The sequence below is a fragment of the Salminus brasiliensis genome, chromosome 7, assembly GCF_030463535.1.
Source record: "Salminus brasiliensis chromosome 7, fSalBra1.hap2, whole genome shotgun sequence".
NCBI classification, from domain to species: Eukaryota; Metazoa; Chordata; class Actinopteri; order Characiformes; family Bryconidae; genus Salminus; species Salminus brasiliensis.
The window spans coordinates 20,097,373-20,120,424 of record NC_132884.1 but is presented as its reverse complement, the minus strand read 5'-3'; the positions used below and the strand labels follow the sequence as shown (position 1 = coordinate 20,120,424).

The following is a 23,052-nucleotide window of genomic DNA, read 5'->3' as shown; positions in this document are numbered from 1 at the left end:
GACACACACTGCTTCTTTTTCTAATCGACAATACAGCAAGTCATATGCGTCATTTTATGGCTCATTTTACACAGCTCATCAAAAGTTTGGAGACATCTTGTCTTCTTTTAAAGGTTTCAAATGAATTTAATGAATCATTAATACTTTTTAAAGAACAAATAAAGAAAAACAAGTTTTTTTGCACAAAGCAACTAATACACACACTTATGCTACAGAACAGTTTTATGTTCATTAGTAAAGTTTTACATGCACAATGGTTTGGCACTTTTCCAAATTATTATTGAAAGCACACATTGAGACACAAGTTCAAACTGGTAAAAGGCTGGAACATTGACTAGTACAGGTGTAAAAATGCATCAAAGCATTGTGACACAACAAAGCCTAAATGTCACATTGTGACATAACATAAAAATGTATCACTTTTGTATTGTGATGTCACAATGTAACATTTTGACTTTGTGATATCACAATGGTTTGGTGCATTCTTACACCTTTATTAGTCAATGCAAGTCAATTCTAGTCAATGCTTATCATACACTTTAATTCATTTGCATTGTTTGAACAATGAAATCTGTGAACAAGCTTCAGCCCAACTTCAGTAAACACATCACCCCAGCACCCTAATGTCATGCGTCACACTTGTCCTGCCCCCAGCTCTATTTTTCTTAGTAGATTCGTTTACCAACAACATGGATACAGTCATTCTTTTCTTTTTTCAATATTTTACTTGTGAGAAGCTCAAATCATGAATGTGACTCCTTCACTTACTGATATTAGTGCTGGTCTCACAACAAAGGGTTATGAAGAAGTTATTAAACCAAAGGAAGGGCTTTTATTAAGTGTTCATTCAGTATAATAGCTACTATTGCAGTCCATAACTTCTATTGGTAGGTTAGACACTATTGGGAGTATCTAGCTAGATAAGCTATATGGATCACTGGCAATAAGCCCTGTTAAGCCTAGTAATTGCACTGCACTACTAGCATTGTAACCGTCCTGCACTAAATAAGTACATTTCAAACTGTATACATTTTGTGGCACAACAGTGTGTGTGATTGTGTGTGTTGGGTGCTGTTTTAACAGGCGTTATATAAAGCCTAATAATTCATATATTTGACAAACAATAAGTTGTGCACTACAAAGTCTCATTAGGTTGAGCGAAATTTGTCCGTACAGAAGAGCTACAAAGGAATGCATTTGTGGGTAAAGCATGGGTAGGTAAACTGGCTCTTCAGCCATATCATGGCTTATAATTAGGTATGACTCTGATTGACAAGCCTGAAAAAGAGCCACCAGACCCAGGCTGCTTGACCCAGTCACTACCCCCCCACTCTCTGACACCACCTCAGTGGCATGGCCCTGCAGGCACAGTGAACCCAAAGCCACTGACAGGCCGAGGCCTCGCCGGGTAGATTCACACACAAGTAAAACAAGTCCTATCTGAGCCCACATGTGAATAGGAGTGGGATATACGGCATACATTTTAGCAGTGAAAGAAAACAGGGCATTGATATCATATAGCAGTGGCCCAGGGCAGGCAATGGAACTGAACTTTACCAGAAGCTGTTTCTGTTCTTTTTTTATGATAGTGATGATTTTGTGGTTATTCGGGCTGTGGTTTGAGTGAAGGCCACATGACTGTGAACACAGTACAGAACACAGTATTCTCATTGAAAAGTTGAAGAACATGCCATCATACTGAATAAATAGATGGATGAACGGATGGACGGACGGACAGACGGACGGAAGCAGAAAACGCTAATCAAATTTGGGGGGTTCTGACATTTTTTGTCTTCCAGCTATATCATAAATAAGATCAGTTGAGTTGTGTGTTTCTGTAGAACAGTATTAGACTGTACTGTTGGCCTGTACTGGTTAGCATTAATGCTCAGTGACCTCAGCATATGAGAGCTGAGAGGGCCACGTCTGCTCAGACATCACTGCGGTGACAAGCGCTGACTGGCCATGCACTCACTCACACACACACACACATCAGAAAACACAAACGTCCTGCGGGTGGCTGCCTCTGATGTGTCAGGTGTGGTTAAGGCCAAGTGCAGTGAATGCAACGTCACACAGGAGAAGATGAAGGCATTAGACAGATACGGGCTTAAGAACAGCTCACGTCCCCACCACAAACTCCCACAACAAAAAGCTCTCTCATATAAAAAAGGGATAAAAAAAATGAATTCATCTGAAGGTGGTGAATGTTGAATGTTAAAATTATTACATATTAATGTATTGAATATGCAAATTTTAATGACTATTTGTGTGTTTAATGCATTTTATTTTTATATTAAATCTAAAGTCTTGTTAAAGAAAACCAAGATATAAGAATTTCAGAGAACTGAAATTAGACCTAGTAATTAATTTACTCAGTGAAATCAGGTATATAAATGTAATCTTAATGTTAATTCAGTGACCGAATGTTGTGTTATTAAACCAAATTGCAATGATATCAGAGATTAACACACTTATTCTTCAACAAACCTACTGAACCATTAACCATTATGCCCCCTGACCTTTTTATTACACCCTAAGAATTAGTATTTGGTAAATACATGCAAAGCAATGCAAACTGGTTGAGGAAAAACACTGGTTGTTCCGCAGAGTTTCAGAGGTTAACGTTTTCAAATGTTCTATAGAAGTGCAATAGTCAAACCTTTTGCCCCAAAGTCAAACAATCGAGAGCTCTCGTAAGGCCAGGCCAATATTTCTTATAGTGGGTCTTTTTTACCTTCATATTCAGCCATAATATTGCTTCAAAGATTCAAAGACAGGAATCTTTTGTATTTTAAGGTTTATTCAACAGCAGAATGATGACTGGGACCTACAGTCTTATGAAAATGTTAGGAAACCCCTAATCAAATGACATGTTGTTGATTTTCTACACATAAATACATAAATAATCCTCTACAGAGACACATTTCTACACATTTTAAATCATTATTATTGTCTAGGATCAAACAAAGCATTAAACAAGGTGTGTGTAAAAGCAATGTCACATTAGATACAACCGTATTTAACATTTTAACCCTAAAATAACTCATCATTGCAACTGCTAACTGTCTGTTTAGCATGTGTTCAGTAGCTATAGAGAATCCACTCAGTCAGATATTTGTATAGGTTGTGTTAACAAAACCACAGCAATTATGGCACTTAAAATTATCTGGGAATGGTGACTCTGTTTTTACAAAGCATGTTTCACAGCATTAGCAAGCTAATCGGCTAATTTGCTATACAGGTAATACAGTACTCTACTTCACTGTAATGCAGGTACACAAATTACAAAATTCACAGCAATTATAGCCTGGCTCAGCATCAATTTGAATCCTTTCAGGTAACTGAGCTCTTGCCACCTTGTAAAAACCAAGCTAGTGTCTTTCCTAGTTTTAACAAGTACTCTGTCATGCTCTCTTTTGGTTTATTTCTCTGGTTTGACGGTGGGGGAATGAGCAGAGAAAGGTGGAGCTTGCAGTTCTGATCTCCATATTCACAATACCTCTTTTATCAGCACCATTAGGAACGCCGTAGTTGCCCAGCAAACAGTGCGGGATCCTTTGCATGTGACATAAGTATGTAAAGACACGTGCTGTGGCTAGAAAATGTCCCGCCAAAGCCTACCAGACCACTCTGTTGTTAGATTGAATACATTAGACATTGCAGCGATGGTCGCGCCAGCACACTGATTCCATTTTTTTTTTTAGTATAGGAATACTACTACTAATACTACTACTAATTCAAAGAATTTTTTAAATGAACAGGAATTGTGCTGAAAAATGTCCAGAAAATGTTTATTTGTTTGTTTGTTTACTGAAGAAGATTTATCTATTTTAATGTGCCCATTTGTCACTTGTTGCTGAAGATCTCACATGTCAGTTGCATTAGCAGAGGGGAATGCTGCTGCTTGAGCTTCTTGTGAGTTCCACCATCTGCTGGCCTGCAGGTCATTAGGTCAGTACCAGCATTTAGTGTGAACAGTTCGCTCGTAAAGGCTCGTCTCTCTCTCACCACAGCGCCTGCACTGTCCTTTCATCCACACTTGTCAAAACACACGCAGCAATAAAGCCAGACCAAACTCTGCAGGTTTCCAGAAAACATTTGCGCCATTGTGGTGTGTGGACATGCCTGAACTCCATGTGTGTGTGTGTGTGTGTGTGAGTGTGCATATTAGGGCTGAGGAGAAGCATCCACTGCTGAACACCTGGCTCTTTGTCAGTGTGTGTGTGTGTGTGTGTGTACATATATGTCTTAAATCTGAGGAAAGGCTTCCACTGCTGAACACCTGGCCCTTTGTGTGTGTGCATGTAAGTGAGTGTGTGTGTGTGTGTGTGTGTGTGTGTGTGTGTGTGTGTATGTGGACGTGTGTGTCTGTGTGCACTTTCACTGTGACTACACGAGGGAGTGTGTGTAGAGGGTGATGACAGGGGGAATGGACCACAGGGCAGCACTTGCACTCACATGCACACATGCACACACACACACACACACACACACACACACACACACACACATGCATGCTCGTTTTTACACTCATACTTTTTCACACACTGATATACATACCCACGTACACACCACACGTACCTCTGAATTAAGGTGGACCCATCAAGTGTGCATGTGTGTGTGTGTGTGTACATGTGTGTGACAGCACTAACAGCTAACTCCACCATCCTGTCTACAATTAAAAAGTCTGGCAACTCCCACCAATTTCCCCCTCCGTTTCCACGGCTACAAACAAGTAAGGCAAACCAGTTGTGGCTGTTATTAATCCTCCATCGGTTTCAATTTGAATGCCTGAGAGCCAATTAAAGCTACGTGTGATTGAGTCCGCCCCAGGACCTTCCCATGCTCCGACTCAAATGAGCTGAGCCTGGGGTGGGGGGCCGCGGCCAGATGAAGAGAGAGGGAGAGAAGGCGGGTGGGGGCAGGAGTGGGGGAGGGCAGAGGGGTTAAAGAATTGGAGTTAAATTAGCTTTACCCAAACACTGAGGCTGGAAGAGCAGCCAGAGCCTGGCTGCACTATTGATGGAAATTAAAGCTACTATCTGAACTTATTCATTCAGACCAGTCGCCTGACTGAGTTGTTATTCCGTCACTGACCTTGTGGCTTATTCAAGTTGGACTCACGCCATACCAATGCAAGGCTGCATGCGAGTGCCTGAGCGAGTTAACTAAACCAATAGGTCCTTTGGCAAGGATAACTACACCTTTGTGAAGGAAAAAGCTATCTTTATTTTATTAATAAAATCCAGCTGCTTGGATAGCTCTGGCTTAAGGCTGCACGATATGAGCAAAATGCCCCACTGCAATAAAGCTGCTGTATAGTGTGACCCCAATGGCCTTTTTTTTTGTTGTTTTTTTTAAGTAAAAGTATTTGTTTTAATTTTTTATTATAAATTAATAGTTTAGTATTTAAGCTCTTAAGACTCTATAAGACTCAATCAGAATCAATATCAAAACCAAAAGTCATTATGAATCAAATTAGAAACTTCTGAATTAAGTAATCAGCAAGCATGTAGCCTTCATTTTATGTTTAATAAATGACAAATGCATGAAGATTTAGTTCATTTACATCACAAGATGTTTGAAAAGATATTTTTAATACATCAATTTGTATATTTTAAAGGAAAGATCACTTCATGGATTTGTGGTTTTAATAAACTCATTTAACAAACAAATATGCATAAATTTGGGGCCCTGAGTGGTCCAGCAGACTCTATGACCCAAGGATTGCTGGTTCGAAACCCAGGTCATGTTGCCTGCCATCAGCAGCCGGAGCCTGAGAGAGCACAATGGGCCTTGCTCTTTTCAGGTGGGTAGATGGTTCTCGCTCTCCCCACATTACCTCCGTGTGATGCTAACCGGCATGGGTGTCTGCTAGCTGATGTATCAGAGACAGGTACCCAGCGTTTTCCTTAAAGCGCATTGGTTCACTGGTAAAAAAAGGAAAGTTCAAAAGGAGCGCATCTTATAGAGATTAGCCATCAAACTATCCTAAAATATTCTGTATTTGTGCTACACATTAAATTATACACATTCTTAGAACTTTTAGCCTTTAAAGTAGTGCTTTTAGCGCCAAAGTAAAACACTTCTAAATAAGGCCCAGCTAAAAGATCTTATATTACATAAGAATCAAATGCGAATATGTGCAATAATTCATGCTCAATAATTTGTCTTAAAATTGTACCGTACATTATTACACCTCATAATGTAACTATTATGTAATTCCACGACAAAATAAAAAGTGGCAAATGCAGCTCCGAAAGAAAGAAAGAAAGAAAGAAAGAAAGAAAGAGAAAGCACAATGTAGAATCATGGAGAATGTGTGCCTTAAGGCCAGCTCCACAGCAGGGAGTATACTGAGAACCCTTTCATATGTCATATGTTGTCATCTGTTCTATCTGTCAGGGCATGTCTGAGGAACACGTGAGTTAAAACAGACTGTACAGAGAGACAGACAAGCAGAAAAAAAGCAGACAGACAGGATTTGGAGTTTAACAGTTGAGCTGCGGCAGCTGTTCGGCTGAACCACATCACCAAATAAGCTACCTTTCATTTGGAATCAAGGCACGATTAGCGCGTTTTATTTCCAAAAGTGTCTGTAGAAGATTGGGGCTGGTTCACCTTTAAGGAGGCACTTGAGAGACAGAAGGGGAGGGAGAGGGTTTGAGTTGATGTCAGTGGATTAAGGCACAGGGAGACAACCCTAAAAGAAGAAGAGTTGAAGATTTATGGCTCGAGTGGGAAGAAATGAGCCCAGATGCCAACCTCTTCTTCAAAGAGAGAGCAGCCAGGATGAGGAAGATGTGCTAGCTACAAACATGGTAGGTGACTTTAAGTATCAAAGTCACAAAGGAAACTTCCTCACAAAAATGGAGTTCAAATCATCGCTCTTCTAAATCACGTCCCATGTGCACTATTAGCCTAGATTTTCTTTTGAAGAAGCTGCCAAAGCAAAGCGAGCGTCAGGTTTGACTAAAAATGCTTGTTTTATTCCGCCACGGGTAAGTGGCTTGAAACAACAGCTCTGAGCAGGTTTGGTTAACCCCTTACTGGAGTTTCTTCCTCACTGCCAAATGTTGCTGATCAGCCAAGACATGTTTGATGGCTGAAGTTTAGTTTTGTAGTGGAACTATAAAGCTAATGAAGCTAACAAGCTTTTACCCTGTCATTTAGCATCATGTAAACTATGTAAAACTATTTCTTGGAAAACTGAATTAGCCTTCTCACCTTTTTAAATAAACCTGTTTATGTAAACATTATTAAAGATTCAAAACACATACAGTCATACAAACATACAGTCCATATAGGAAGGCTAGGCTACAGAAACAGCCTATTTAATATTCAGTGCTTTTGTAATGTCACTCATTTGCATATGTAAGCCTTTCCAGCCTACATCAGTTTAACCCCAACTTTTCATAGTAAACTTGTATAGGGTCCCAGCCAACCTGTCCATGTGGGTTCTGTAGAGTTAATCCAACTGGGAACCAGAAAGTTTTGTCCTCGGGTTCCACGTTGGCCCCACATATGAATGCCCAACAGGGTCAATGATGGGACAGGGGTTAAACATGGGCCCCATCTTGGTTGTACACTGCATACAGGGCCTAGATGGGACCCACGTGGTAGGCTGTAACGATGGGGCCCATTTGGGAAGCCCAACTGGGTCCCAGTAAAATCGCATGTGCAAACCCATTCAGAGCCCATGCCAACCATGGCCATGCCCATGCCAACCATGAATTCAGCTAGCCCATGAGCATATTGGCTGTAGTGTCCATGTGGGATCTGAATAAGTAACCCAACTGGGAACCAGAAAGTTTTGTCCTCGGGTTCCATGTTGGCCCCACATATGAATGCTCAACAGGGTCAGTGATGAGACCAAGATGGGTTAAATATGGGCCCCATCTAGGTTGTACACTGCATACAAGGCCTAGATGGGACCCATGTTGGATTAAGGTAGGCTGTAACGATGGGGCCCATTTGGGAACGGTGAACCCGGCTCATTGGGAGATTGCAAATTCGATCCCCAGTGAGTCCAGAGCCAGGAGTCCAAGACAGCATAATTGGCTCCAACCTGGTTGGGTAGGATGGCCACCACTCTTCTCTCCAGCACAGTGCTAGCCAAGACGGATGTCTGTTAGTGGCAGTTATTGTTCTCCTCCAAGGATGTTGAGCTGTCCAATAAGTGGAACATGTACACTAAGCACATTGTTAATGTTATGGACTCCAGATTGGCGCCAAACCATTTTTGATGTATTGCACAGAAAATACAGTAGTAGAAATTCACCTGCTCACATAATGTTTGGAGCAGCTGGTATGTCTAAGTGGTATACAAATAAGATACAGAAATAAAATAAAAAGGGAATCAGATACTTTTGAAATGCCAGAGATGATCTATGAGACATTCACTCCACTCAGCATACATTACCCAGCATTTTTAAGGTCACTTCCCCCATTCCAAATGGAAGGGAATGGCAATAGCACCACCTATCACAAGTCCGAGTCCAATGGACCATACTTGGCCCCTGCTGGTTAGGGCATAAGGCAATGACAACCAAGGAGAGGCCTTACCTCCTCTTCGCCAATCAATGGGAGCAGAGGCCATTCCACCAGCCCTTGCCCTGCTTTCTCTTCTAATTACACCCCTCTGGATTCAGTGAGCAGCAGCAAGCCCAGTACTATTTGTGGTAATTAGTCCACAATGTACGCTGTCAAAATGCAACCCCCCCCCCCCCCCCCCCCAGCCCCACCCCCCTCCTGCTACCCGCAACACAACAACAAGCACCTTGCTCCGGCCACTGGAATGTATTAGCTTACCCCCACCACCACAACACACACATACACACACACTCTCTCTCTCTATCGCTTCCCTCTCTCTCTCCCTCTCCCTCTCTCTCTCTCTTTCTTTCTCCCTCCCTCGGCTACTCATGTCAAATCTAGGTCCCTCCGAACAAAATCTTAATAATTAACTGGCAAATTTTAACATGATTGCTTGTGACACACCTACTCTGGTAATTATTGCTTTGAGGCCATTTGCTAATGAAATTAATGCATTCATTGCCCTAACAAATTAGCATAACTCATGCAAATGGACCATGTTTTAAACCCACTTGCTAAGACCGAGGGAGGGGGAAAAAAAGAAAAGAACAACAAGGAAAGAAAAAAAAAGCAGAATCAACAAAATGAAGTGAAATTAAATGGCAAATGCTTCGAATGGAGAAATTGCATTAGCTGAATTGCAGGGAGCTTTTATTATTTATTTATTTGCCCCCCTCCCCACCCCCAACCCCCTTCCTCCTTCCTGAAACCATAATGGCTAAAGGCTCTTAATTTTAACCACCGGTGAGCAGAGTAATGTATTGCTTTACAGTTTAGGACTGCATGATTATCATTATCATCATAGCAGTCATTGCTGATCTACTAGCGCATCGTTCTGAGAGCAAATATTAAATGGGCACCATAACGCAGACATTAAAAGGTTATTACGCTGATGCATTAGCTGATCCGAGCGCAGAGGCTGCTGAAACATCATCAGCGGGATGAGGCCCCAGCTGCCGCACACTACGTCAGCCCCTCAATCAGATGACTCTCACACACCGAACGTCCTGCTTAGTAATATAACCAGAAGACACGTGTGTCCGTGTGTGTGGGCGAAGTGTCCATGAGTGTCTGTCCTTGTTTGTCAAGAATCCTCATGTAGGAGCACGAGTCTGTGATAATACAGCTGAGTGTGTATGCGCTCACTGACCACTTTGCAAAGAACCCCCAGCTTGTATGTTCACTCTTGGACCACTTCATTAGTTCCACCTACTTTATAGGTGTTGCTGGGTGTAAGATTACAGAGGGTAGCTCATCTGTTGAGACACTATCCCACACATCGGTGGCCAGTTCCTGACCACAGTTTTTTGATCCCTGGTGGATTGTTTTCAGCACAGCAGTGACACTGACATGGCGCTGGAATGAGTGGACTATCCACGGTGGTGTTTTAGAGGCCAAGGGTTAAGAAGAGGACGGACACAAATAGTGTATCAATAGGTGGATGCTCTTACTGTATTGCAGTACAGCTTAATCTCAGCTGCATCCCGCCTGGAGAGCAAGTAACTTTCCCAATCAACTCAATGACCAATTGCAAAACACTCATGCAAACAGCTCAAAATCTACTGAAAGATGATCAGGGAACACTGATGTAACACATTCAGCATTTGAGTCTTGGCAGCACGCTCACAGCACTCTGACTTGCTGAGTTTTCCAGTTAGCATGTAACCAGAAATTGTGAACTGCCTAATCTAAACCTTCATTTCTTGTAAAAAATAAACTGGTGTTACTAAATACAAAGAAGGAGAGAAAGAAGCTGACTGACAGGCCTGAAGGAGCGTAGAGGCACTTGTGTAAAGGCACTTGCAGGTAAGCAATATAGCTGAAGTGATAAGTCTACTGTATGCCAGCTTTACTGAGTTTACAGCTTTTGGGAGATTTTTTTATTTATTGTGGTTGAGCACTACATGCCAGAGAACTACAACAGCACCACAAAAGCATCACCTATCAAAACTCCTATGGACCATTCTTGGCATAAGGCAATGACAGCCAGGCAGAGGCCTACCCTCCTCTCTACCTTCACTGCTTAGCATTTGTGTAGCCATTAGCTCTAGCGTAGCCCTATGTGTTCTTTCTGTTGTAATTAGCTGTAGCTGTTAACTATAGCTGCTAGCTTACAGTTGTGGACCTAGTTTGCTTTTAGCCTTAGCTTCAGCTTTTAGTTTTTGTTCTCCTCCTTTCTTAGCTTACACCAAAAAGGGGAGCCTTGTGGTAAAAACACATCACCATTTGGTAATGAGTTACAAACATCAACATTAAATGGGGTAATCAATATTGCTTAGACCTTGGAATGTAAACGTAGTCATACAAGGATAATTTCTGACTAATTAAATCTCCTGCTGTGGGGCAGTGGTGGCTCAGCGGTTAGAGCGCCGGGATATCGATAACAGGGTTGTGGGTTCGATTCCCGGGCTCGGCAAGCTGCCACTGTTGGGCCCTTGAGCAAGGCCCTTTACCCTCTCTGCTCCCCGGGCGCTGGAGTTGGCTGCCCACCGCTCTGGGTGTGTGTGTGTACTCACTGCCCCTAACACGTGTGTGTGTGTGAGTGTGTGTTCACTACCAGATGGGTTAAATGCGGAGGACACATTTCGCTGTACAGTCCACACTGTACAGTGACGAATACGTGCACCTTTATCCTTTTTTTACCTTTTTTATGTGTTAAACTGCAGTAACGTATAAACAGATCTCTGCTGAAGCTAACAGGTAGGACACTGACTGATCTGACTGATAGAGAAGACAAAGTAAAATCACTCACCAGCAAGATTGGAGGTTTAACAGTATGAATGAAACTGGACTCACTGTTTGGAAAGTATATAATAGACATATTTTTAGCACATTGTATTCAGTATTTACTAGAAAACTACTGTGGAAGATATATTATCATATGAGTGAGGAAGAAACACCTGAATTCGCTGATGGATCCTTAGAGTTTAAGGAGTTAATACAGGCAAATTATAGGTAATTATTACTTTTTGGAAAGGTATGACTTGCATAGAGACTAAAAACTGTGGGATTTTAAGTGTGTGCCTAGGGGGTCCACCTAAATTGGTGCAGCACTGTTGCTGTAAGTGTGTGTGTGTGTGTGTGTGTGTGTGTGTGTGTGTCTATGTGTGTGTGAACGCAGCAGGGGGTGAAGTAGTAAGAGCTTGGTGTTGAGGCGGTTTAACAGGATTTTAAATGCGGGCAGAATGGCCTAACACAGGCAGACAGTGGAGACGGGCTGTGTTCACTCACTCACTCATGAGTGAACGAGCGAGAGAGGTAGTGGGAAGACTGCTGCTGCACTTCGCTCCAAATTGTTTTGCTCACTCAGTGTCCCCGGCCTCCCTCAGCTGCCCCGAGGCTCGCCACGGCAACAAAAGCTGAAAATGACTCCCATTTAAAGGGTATTGGGTTGCATTACCCTGGTCAGGTGGGACAGCCTGCAAGCCATTATGGAGGCTTGTGGAGGCCACTTGGTGCTGCGAGGCGCAAAATAAGACAAAAATGAAAAAAAAGAAGAAAAAAAAAAGATGGAGAGGAAGGGAAATGGAGGGAGAGAGAGAGCAAGAGACAGAGAGAGAGAGAGTATGAGTGTATCCTGAGATCAGTCATGCTGGTGGTATTACTTTTCCCTCGCTCTTGAAACATGAGTAAATATGCCCTAGTATTTATATGGCTCATTTAGTCTTGCATAGGTCAACCCAAAACCAAACTTCGTCCAGCCCAACCCCCGCCCCCCCAAAAAAATCCTGCAATGCTCTCTAATTATATTAATAATCAATAAAAAATATTCCAACAACAAATCTAAGGAAGTATACCCAAGTTCACACTCAAAACAATCAAAAAAGTAACCATTCGTCATGGTTTCTGTCTAGTTCAGACACAAGTCAGATCCTAATTTCATGTTCAGGGTCTTAATTTGAAAAGATTTTCCCTTGCTTTATTATTTTGACCTTTTGTTGCATTGGCATTTTTTAATCTGGCATGCTGGTGACACACACTCATTGTCGATAAAACCTGGAGGAAGCATGGAGGTCCAGAAGGCCCAGATCTTTGAGGAATTGTGCAGGAAATACACTGATTAGCTATAACATGGCAGGCGAAGTGAATAACATTAATTATCTTCATCTAAAGTGGCATCTGTGCAGGGAGTGGGACTTGTTAGGCAGCAAGTGAACAGTCGGTTCTTGAAGGTAATGTGTTAAAAGCAGGCAACATGGTCAAGCATAAGAATCTGAGCCACAAGCGTCAAATTGTGGTAACTATACAACTGGGTCAGAACATCTCCAAAACATTAGGCAGGTATTGTGGGTTTTCTGGTACGCAGTGGTCAGTATCTACCACCTCATTGATGCGACCTATGGACGTAACAGGACTTACAGGAGCTGTCGCTAATGATTTGATGCAACATACCACAGAGCACCTTCAGAGATTATGTGGAGTCCATGCCTTAAATGGCAAGATCTGTTGTGGTGGCACAAGGGGGGCCTACTTAAGGTGGTACTAATGTTACGGCTGATTGGTGTAAATGATAAATGTTCAAATAAATGTTATATCGAAAATGTTCTGTGTGAGGAATAAACAGACAAAGGCTTGGCTCATAAGCGGCACAGCTATCCAAGTGTTTGCCCTATCGCCAGGACATCAATCCCCAGCGACGCAACAGATATCCAAGGCCTGGAGTCCGGGAGGATAATTGGCCTCACTCTCTCTGGGTGGGTGGGTTAGCCCAGGACCCACCCCAGGATGAGAACAGCAACAGGATTGGTGTTATTGAGCACTGAAGTGTCCAGTGACTTTGAATTAGCAGCAGATGTGGTGGCACTTCACGTGTCTCGAAGGAAGGACATGGTAGCCCTGACTTTACCAACATTGGTATCATCTTTGCATGGGGCACCTTGGGTAATGATGTCCCAGACGGGGAGGGTTTCAAAAAGAATTTTGGAGGGCTTGGGTCTTTGGGTCCTTGATTTCAGGCTTAAAACTTTTCTGTCCAAAAGTTTCTACAAAAAGTTGGCTGTATTTGGGTTAGGCCCATATAAAACTACAGTTTATGGAACTCAGATGGTGCCATTATTTGTTTTTGCATAACCAGATGGAGTGTTCAATAGTGTTTTATAAATATTCATAATTCATAATATTCATAATATTCATAATTCATTTGGTTGAAGTTCAACCCAAAAACAACCAAAATGAATCTCTGTAATGTCCTCGATAATCAGATGATGCCCTCAATACTGAAATCTGGCAGCTAATGCACACCAACATTAAGTGTGTGTGTGTGTGGGGGGGGGGATAATCTATTATAAAATCTATATTGAAGTCTAGTCAGGACAGACATGAGCAAGAGGCATGGCCTTTTAAGCGCTATTGACTTAAAGAGCACAGTCCTATTACTACCATGTCTTCCTCTTAGAAAAAAAAACTATATATATATATATATATATATATATATATATATATATATATATATATATATATATATATGATAGTGCAGTCTCCATGTCACTCAATAAAGAAAGGAGCCAGAAGGCTGAGGGATTGATGGGAACGTGCAGTATGGGCAGTAATGAAATGAAGCGGCCCTCTTTCGTACTGCCCATCGCAAGTTCTAATAAACGCAGACTCCAGATAAAGATATTAGTGCATGATGCAACTGACCTTGCTCTCCAGCATATCCTTGTACCCCCCGCCATTAGACAGTTTGGCCATAGAATGACCCAAGGAGAAATAGGACTGACTGACATTGAAGAATAAGATGTGAGGTGCTGAGTGCTAAACCAATGGTCTGTTTAATTCTGGAAACTGTTTATTAAATATGTGGTCAGTTCAGGAGTAAATGAAGGCTTCTAAGTGATTCTTAGTTTGGATATATATTTCTAGATGACAGCAAATCAGTATTAGGTGGTACTGCAAGGTAATACCTTTATGAAGTCTTTATTAATCCTTATCCAATTAAATTAGTAGTTGGTTATTAACTTCCTGTTAATTAATACATTATTAAGCTGTAGCCCCACCCCCCACCCCTCACCACCCATCAGTTCTTGTGCTGTATATACAAACCTTATGGGGTCAGCTAACCGGTTGTGTGTGTGGTTGTAGGGGGTGACGCTGTATACGCTGTATATCACTTGAGCATAAAATATCATACAGCACATATTTTTATATGTGACAAAGGAGTGGCAAAGGAAAAGGCTGTGAACTGCCACAAAATAGACTTGAAGATCCAAAGTGAATAGGCTTAATAAAGGCTTTACAAGGGCATTGTAATCCCCTCAGCCTCAAACTGAAGTGTTACCGAACCACTGACATCACTATAAAAAGGCACCAAAAAAGACTGTAAGATCTATATCAAAAAATGATCAATTGAACGTTCATTTGGGGAAGCGGAAGTGGTTCTGCCATGGTGTTACCCTTTAATCACTACTGAGTGTTCTGATAAAAACAGTGAGGAAAAAAAAGATATAAGAAGACAGTTTGAGTATCGTAATTCAAAGTATTCTAGTTTTCAATGCTGCCATTTTAAACTTCTACAAAGACTGAGTTTCATACCAAGGCCGGTGTTTCGAATGGATGCCTTTCATGACTGAAAAATCAAAAGGGTTTTGAAAAGTAAAGGCATTACATGGAAGATGTTTCCACACAAAAGCAATCACATTCTTGCGGGTTTGATCACGTGCTCAGTGAGTAAAGTAACAGCTCTTATACAGTCTTTTTGAAAGCCTGACAGGGTCAGGAATGCCTATGGCCTTTCAATCAATGTGTTAGCATGAATACACGCTAACGCTAACACACATGGGTCAGCAGAAGACTGAATGGCACACTGGAGCCACACAAACACACACACAACCAAGCCGCTGACCTCTTGTGTGTCGCCACATCAACATCTGTCATTTCTCCCAAATGAGTTCCTGCAGCGCTGGACGCTTTGGCCTCGCAGAATTAACATCAGGAAAGTATCGTGTGGGAAGTGTGCTAAATGTGAGCATGCGGGCTGAATATGCATTGGGAAATTACGTTGCCCGCCACCACGCCAAATATTATGATCTTCCCCCCACCCCACCCCACTCCCACTATGGGTGTCCTGGCACACTATTAGTGGCTAATCAGAAAGCCTATAAAAGGCATAACCAACATGGCCCCTCACAGACCGGTCCCAATCAGAGCAATAGGCAGAGAGCTGATTGCTCATTAGTTCTATTAGTGGCCCGGATCCTCAGGTTTCAGCCTGTTCCAACACACCAGGTCCCATTAATGGCTTAAATACTATCTGCTAGGAGAAGACAGAACAGCCTTGCTAACACACACCCACTGATGGACACACACACAAGACGTGTGATGTTGCTCTGCAGTTCACTACAACCAGCAAAGTTTACAATTAGCTGGGCTGAGGAAATTATAAGGGAGACCAACTTTATCTGTCCACTCTCGTCCTCCCATCCACACGAAAACGCAGTTTTGGTCACTGAAAACACAGCTTTCTGAAAACGGTTTTCGTTGTTGTGAGAATGGAGAAAACTGAGCTTTATAAAAACGCTGATGTCACAATGCAGGCATGTTTCTGATTGAATACCTCCTAACTCTATATATAGTGAACTACATAGGTCATAAAACGACAGTGTCTAACATACGAATAAATTGCAATACTATTCTGGTATAAATATATAATGCATCTCTTTAGTAATTACATGACTTGTATAGAACACTACAAGGGCATTAGTGTGTAATTTGGCATCCAGATTTTCTTCCTTTTTCATGGTGTTTGATGTTTCTCTTTATGAGGTACTATTGCCCCACACAGGGCTAGCATGCGAATCCAGGGCCTTAACGTGGCAAAAAGTTTTATTTTATATCTCCCAGGTACACTCAGTCACTGACTCCGGCCCAAAAGTTTTATTTGACTCGGTAAAAGCTTAGGCACACAAAAGATGCGTTTGCAGGTTAAATATGCCAATCACAAGCAAAGTAATTGGAGAAAGCAATTTAACACAAACAATGAGTATCATGTCACCATAATGTCCTACTTTGAAGAGCTGGCATAGATAATACCCAGTACAACAAAAAGTGTCAAAACCAAATATGTGTTTATTAGATATGTGTAGGCAGTGGTATTATTTCATTGCTAGTATGCCTATGAACATAAGAAATACATAAATTATCATCACTGCTGGATCAAAACATAAATAGCAACTTCACAGAACTTTACAAAAGCTATTTTGGAGTGTTTCTATTGGTTCATTCATCATGAAAATTTGACACTACGTAAAGAACAAATGCCAGATTCACATTATGGCAAAAAGTGAAAATCATCAAAACAGAGACAGGTTTTTGTGTGACAGGAACAATATGGATATACATTGAATGACATATGTATGTATGGTTATTTGTTCTGACCCTAAAAACATGATATGCGAAATATTAATCATTTCACTATACTTGGGTATCAATACTGAAATGATATTTTGTAATAAATATTGATATTGTAGATATTGTGTAATAAATGGAATAAATGGAAATAATAAAATGCACATATTTCAATTAAAAGTCATTTACTGCCATAAACATTGTGTATCACCTTAGAAATAACATAATATTTTTAGTAAATAATCAAGCTTTTAAACTTTAGCCGTTAAACATTATTAGCGCTTACAGATGTGTTTTTAAAGCAGCCTTTAATTAATTTTATCTCATTTTCTTCTGTGACATGCATTAATTTTTGGATCTGCCAGCAGGTCAGTGTACATTGGATGTACATTCATTCATGTGGATGTTTATGTGTTTATAGTATGACTTTTAAGCATGATGTTTTAATTGGTTGGAAATGTGAATTAGCTAGTGTTTAAAAAGCTTACCTCAGCATTGCAGGCACTGCACCTCTGTCTGTCTTCACTGCCAAGCCCCTGCAATTCAGAGAGAAAAGTATACAAAGGCATCTCTAACAATGGCACTGATAAACAGTCTGCATTTAGTGGCTCTTTTAAGTGCTCTTGGTTTGTGGGAACTGTGGGAAGGCCCACAACTACATCCACATGATTGTGCAACAGTGGAAATATACATCATTTATAACAGCCAAGATATAGGCTACATCATTTACTTTCCAATCTTACTTTATGCGCTGCACATAATTCAGCAATAGGCCACCACACCACACCAGCACCAGCTAATAGAAAGAGCTTGTGTGGTCCATAAAACAAGATACAAGTAAAATTAATTACCTAAATAATTAAGGGCCTCATAGTATAAATGTTACGCATTAGCAATTAGCTGGATTTATCCCTGCAACTGCTGGACGTTGTAATGGAAAGACATGGACGGGGAGAGAGAGAGAGGGAGAGAGGGAGGGAAACACAATTGCCAAATCCGGAGCTTATATGCATGACATGTGGGAGCTCATTTTGATAGATGTTAATGGCATATAATTATAGAACTGTGCTATTAAGCGATGTGATTTTACAAGAGGCCCGTGGCCCCCGGCGCAGTGGTCTGATTGCTGAGAGTGTGTTTGCCTAATGAATGGAAATGCATGTATGTTTGCAATGATGGAAATGATCTAGCCATGAAAGTGAGAGAGAGAGAGAGAGAGAGAGAGAGAGAGAGAGAGAGAGATGGACAAAAAGGAATAATACAGAGGGCAAGGGAGAGTGACAGAGACAGAAAGAAAGACAGAAGGGAGAGAAGGTTGGGAGAAAATAAGGGCAGAGGTCAAGAGACAGAGAAAAGTAAGAAAAGAAACAAAAAAGTGTTTTGAGAGAAGAAACAAGAAAGAAAGAGAGAGAGAGATGAAATAGAGAAAAAAGCAAAAGAAAGAAAATGGATGAGAGTGGGGAGAGGGGAGGAAACGAAGAATGAAAAAGAAAAGACAGGAAGAAGGAAGAAAGGAAAGAAGGAGGGAGGAAGGAAGACTTGGAAAGACAAAATGAAGGAAAGAAAAGAGAAAGAAAGAGTGAAAGAAAATAAGAACAAAAGGCAAAAGGAAGGACGAATGAAAGATAGAAAGAAAGAGTAAAAGAAAGTATGAAAGTAAAGAAAGAAAACAAGAAATAAAGAAAGTAAAAAAGAAAGAAAGAAAGAAAGAATGAATGAAAGACAGTAAAAAAAAAGAAAAAAGAAAGAAAGAATGAATGAATGAAAGTATAAAAGAAAGAAAGAAACAAGGAAATACATTATAAAAGAAAGTCTAAAAGAAAGTAAAAGGAAATACAGGAGAAAGAAAGAAAGAGTGAAAGAAAGACAGAAAGAAGAAAAAAGTCAGAAAGAAAGAAACAAGGAAAGAAATAAAAAGTAAAAAAGATAAGAAATGAAAAAGACAGAAAGCAAGAAAGAAAGTAAAAAAGAAAGAAAGAGTAAAAGATAGGAAGGAAGAGAGAAAAGGGAGTGAAAAACAAAGAGGATGAGATAAAAAGAAAGAATAAATAAAGAACGAGAGTAAAAGAAAGTGTTGCATGGGAAAGGGATGAGGTTTAAGGGTTGAGGTCAATAGAGAGAGAGAGAGAGAGAGAGAGAGAGAGAAGAAAGATAGACAACAAAAACAACAAAAGAAAAACTGAACAAAAGAAAACCACGAAGAAATAAACCAAGATCCAAATAAATAAAGAAAGACAAAGAGAAAGAACATGAGAAAGGAGCACAAAAAATGAGAAATCCACAGATTGTTTTTTGTTTGTTTTGATCACACAAGGGTTTGGGGAGAATTAAAGATCAATAAATCAATAAATAGGTTCTCGCTAGTCTGTGTTTGGTGCAATAGTATAGCTTTTAAATTGTGTGTTTATGTGTAGGAATTAAGAAGAATGTACTGTGTCTTTCATATCTCCAAATATAATATCCGGAATCTCTGTTCACTGAATCCAGATATAAAATAATTTTTTCTTAAGATGGAGGATTTAAAAAAAAATTATCAACATTACTCAGTTGAGGCCACATCTCAAGCACAGACTACATTTAGTTAGTTGTTAGCATTTAACAGACTGCTCTGCATCTGGCTGACCATAATCATATCCACTTCTCTTTTTTTTCCTCATCATTTGCTCCACAACTTTGAGGTTTTTTTTTCCATATGGGCTGAATTACATATTTTGGAAACAGTATTATTTTTCACATAAGATGAGTTCCATTAACTCCTGCAGACTGAAAACAGATGGCAGCCCTGTTTTTTCATATGAGAATGGAAAGTGTATTTATATGTGGGGATATGGGGCGAGTGATTGCGGTGGTTTTGACATGAGCTTTACCCGGAGCGGTAATGGACGCCATTGTCCTTGTTCTGTGATATTAAGGATGTTTTATCGGAGGGCCCTCTTCTGGCCCACTGCAGGCTTGGCTGTGGCTGTCCTGACGCCTCATACGCCCTTGTACACCACCGAAAGGGGCTCGCTCCACCAGGAGCGCCCTCCTCCTAATGAGGGTCAAAGGTCGGCGTGTGGAGCGCCTAGAGGAGCCAGGATCTCCCAGGCACACTCAGTCACTGACTACGGCCCTATATTTAAATCAGCCCTCTAGCGTTCTGCTAGCTGTCTCAGAGGCCATCTCTTAACTAGTTCCTGGTTGCTAATTAGTTTTTGCGCTGTGCTATTTGTCTTTCTGAGCCTGGATGGGGGTGGGGTGTGGGGAGGTGGGGGCAAACAGAGCTGGCCTAAAAAAAGATGCTGTATACATGCAACTTATTCTCTGCCATGTCACCCACAATTCGCCCTCACAGCATGATCAACATGATCCAGATACTACATTTGAGGTAAAGGCAATGTAAGGGCCTTTTGTAACTCTTGGACACTGAAAACAAGGCTTCTTTGAATTTACATGATTCAGACGTGCGAAGCGGTTGCGCATGAATAAAATGTGTTACATCAACTCAATTACTGGCAAGAAGATGCTAACTGAAAAACAGCAGTTGTGATGCTGCAACACATTTTATTTATGTGCAACCACTTGACACATTTGAGTCATGGAAGGGAGAGCGAGGTGCAGCACTTTTTTATTTTTAATAATCTACACAAGCAATCTGCACATTTCTACATTCTGCAAATGAATAGGGAAACCTTGTTTCCAGCACCAACAATTTATGAACAATTCAGCAGGAAGTGAAGTGTGTTACAGCTTACCCCATAGGCAGTTAATTGTAACAGATGCAAAATTAGCTATCCCACTTAAATACATACAACAATACACACATGCATTGTACACCATTAGTAATTAAAGTATTAAATAGCAAACACTGGCACATTTATATATATTACCCAATCCCAGTTTATATATATTACCCAAACCCAGTTACCCAATCCCTGTTTATGTGAACTCCCCCTATCACTAGCAATACCCCCAGCACTAGGAAGACTAGCCTGCCTTCTCCGACACATGCGCTCGGAGGAAACTGCAGCTTCTCAGCTCTGATAAAACAGCTAAGGTGGGGCAAACAAGACTACAGTTACCATAGCAATACTCCTAAACCAATTTTACCATTATTCCAATAATACCACCCAAATCCAACAGCTAACACCTTAAGGTTTCCGGGCGGCATACAAGCTTGTAAAATTACCATATTGACCTTAGTAGTGCGTATCATGTATTCTCCATGCCTTGAAGAGTGAAATGGAATGGAATACATGTACCATTACTACTGGTATAACTACTGAAGATGTATTCATTGTTACATGTGTAAACACATACATACATACAATCTCTCTTATGAGGTTTTACATGTGGACTAAGATGAGGGTAATTGCATTTAACTGCTAGTTTTCCTGTTAGATATTTAGTTTATTTAAAACTGCAATTTGTATTTACACAAGTTGTACTACTGTAATGTATTTGTAAAATTTACATTGTTATTACATGTATTTTTTCTGTATAACTACAAAGTTAGTAGAAACTACATAATTATACTGAACTTTGGATAAAAACATCTAAATAATAATCTTTAACTGAAGTTATATCTAGATGGCAAGCCAGGTACTGGGAACACAGGTAGTATGTGTGCTGTACAGCTCCAGAGGCCTGAGGTTGTGGGTTCGATCCTCTGTCCAGTCACTTTCTGTAAGAAGTTTGGAGTGTCCTCATGGTTTCTTCCAGGCATTCCCCACACTTCCCAAAAACACTTGGAAGTTGAATTGACAATCCTAAATTGCCTATTGGTCTGAGTCAACAGATGTGTGTGGTACACAGTGAAGAACTGGTGCTTTCTTTTTAGGTATTCCTGCCTTTTGCCCAATAATGGGTCGGCTTCAGGCCCACGCGACCCACTCGACATCAGATTTTGGATATCACCGACAAAAGCCTCAGATCAGAGGCAACTCAGAGTTTGATTGCAATTGGTTAGCTGTCTGAAGGTGCAATCCAAGAACTCATTTTCTTGCCCATTTTCTTGCTGAAAATCCTTTCAAATCTAGGCTTTCGAGACATTCGAATACATTTCTCTCTTGGTCTTTCTCTTTGGATCAACAGTCCATGCTAAAGCTTTGTTACTGGTCAGTAAATGTTCTTAATGTATCTCATTATGTTATATATATATATATATATATATATATATATATATATATATATATATATATATATATATATATATATATATATTATTTATTCTTACCTTAACTGCTTTAAAGAGTAGTAAAAAAGTAGTAGTGCACACTCCCACTTGTAGACATGCAGCACAAAGCACTCACGAGTCATATCATTATTGGATTACATTTTCTGGCTTCATAAAATGCGGTTAAGAGGCACTTTAGGCGTGTGCGGCTGACCTGCTTTCGGGGAGATGGCTATCAGACAAGAAGTGACAGGTCAATCACTGATTTCAGCTGGACTGTCGGATACACACTTTGCGGCCTTTCCTTTCTCTCTCTCTCTCTCTCTCTCTGTCTCTGTGTGTATGCCCTCAGAGGGAGAAGAGGAATGCACAGAAACATCCAGGGGAGGACCAGGGAATGCAGCACTCTGCATACCAAGAGAGCAGTGTGTGCATGTGTATATGTGTGTGTGGTGTCAAAGAAATTATATGTCTGTCCTCATCGAAAACTGGAGCTCCAAAATGACATACAACGTGCATAAAAACTAGTGGTCTCCAACCCTGCCCCTGGAGCTCTGTCTTCTTGCAGACAGTGGATCCAACCCTAATCCACCCCACCTGATCCAACTTAAACTGCCTTCAGAAGTCCTTGATATGGTGAATGGGGTGTGCTGGGTTAGAGTTAAAACGCTCCAGGAGGAGGGTTGGAAAACACCGTGGTAGACCATTAAAACTGTCCCTCTCAGATAAACAGCACTTAACCCTTTGGCAAGTACGTTCTTGTTAGCTGTAACAGTCTGTAACTTCTGCACCATTTAAGGTGGAACAGAACATTCCTGCATTTTTCGGGATGCGCTGTATGTTGTGGGAAGACTAGTCAGTGGACGGATTTGATGAGTGGGTAGAATTAAATCTGATCATACTTCTGAAAGGGTTAACACTTTTTATCTTTGAGAGAGAGGTGAAGTTCCTGCTCCACT

At 40.8% G+C, this 23,052-nt stretch overlaps 1 protein-coding gene across 1 annotated transcript in view; it reads right to left on the bottom strand.

Annotated features, from left to right (window-relative positions):
• Positions 1–23,052, bottom strand: part of LOC140559464 (uncharacterized) — a 148,005-nt gene that overhangs the window by 94,962 nt on the left and 29,991 nt on the right. Inside the window, exon 3 of the mRNA XM_072682977.1 lies at positions 17,427–17,474. Within this exon, the coding sequence (XP_072539078.1) occupies positions 17,427–17,474 (48 nt within the window). The remainder of the gene's footprint in view (positions 1–17,426; positions 17,475–23,052) is intronic.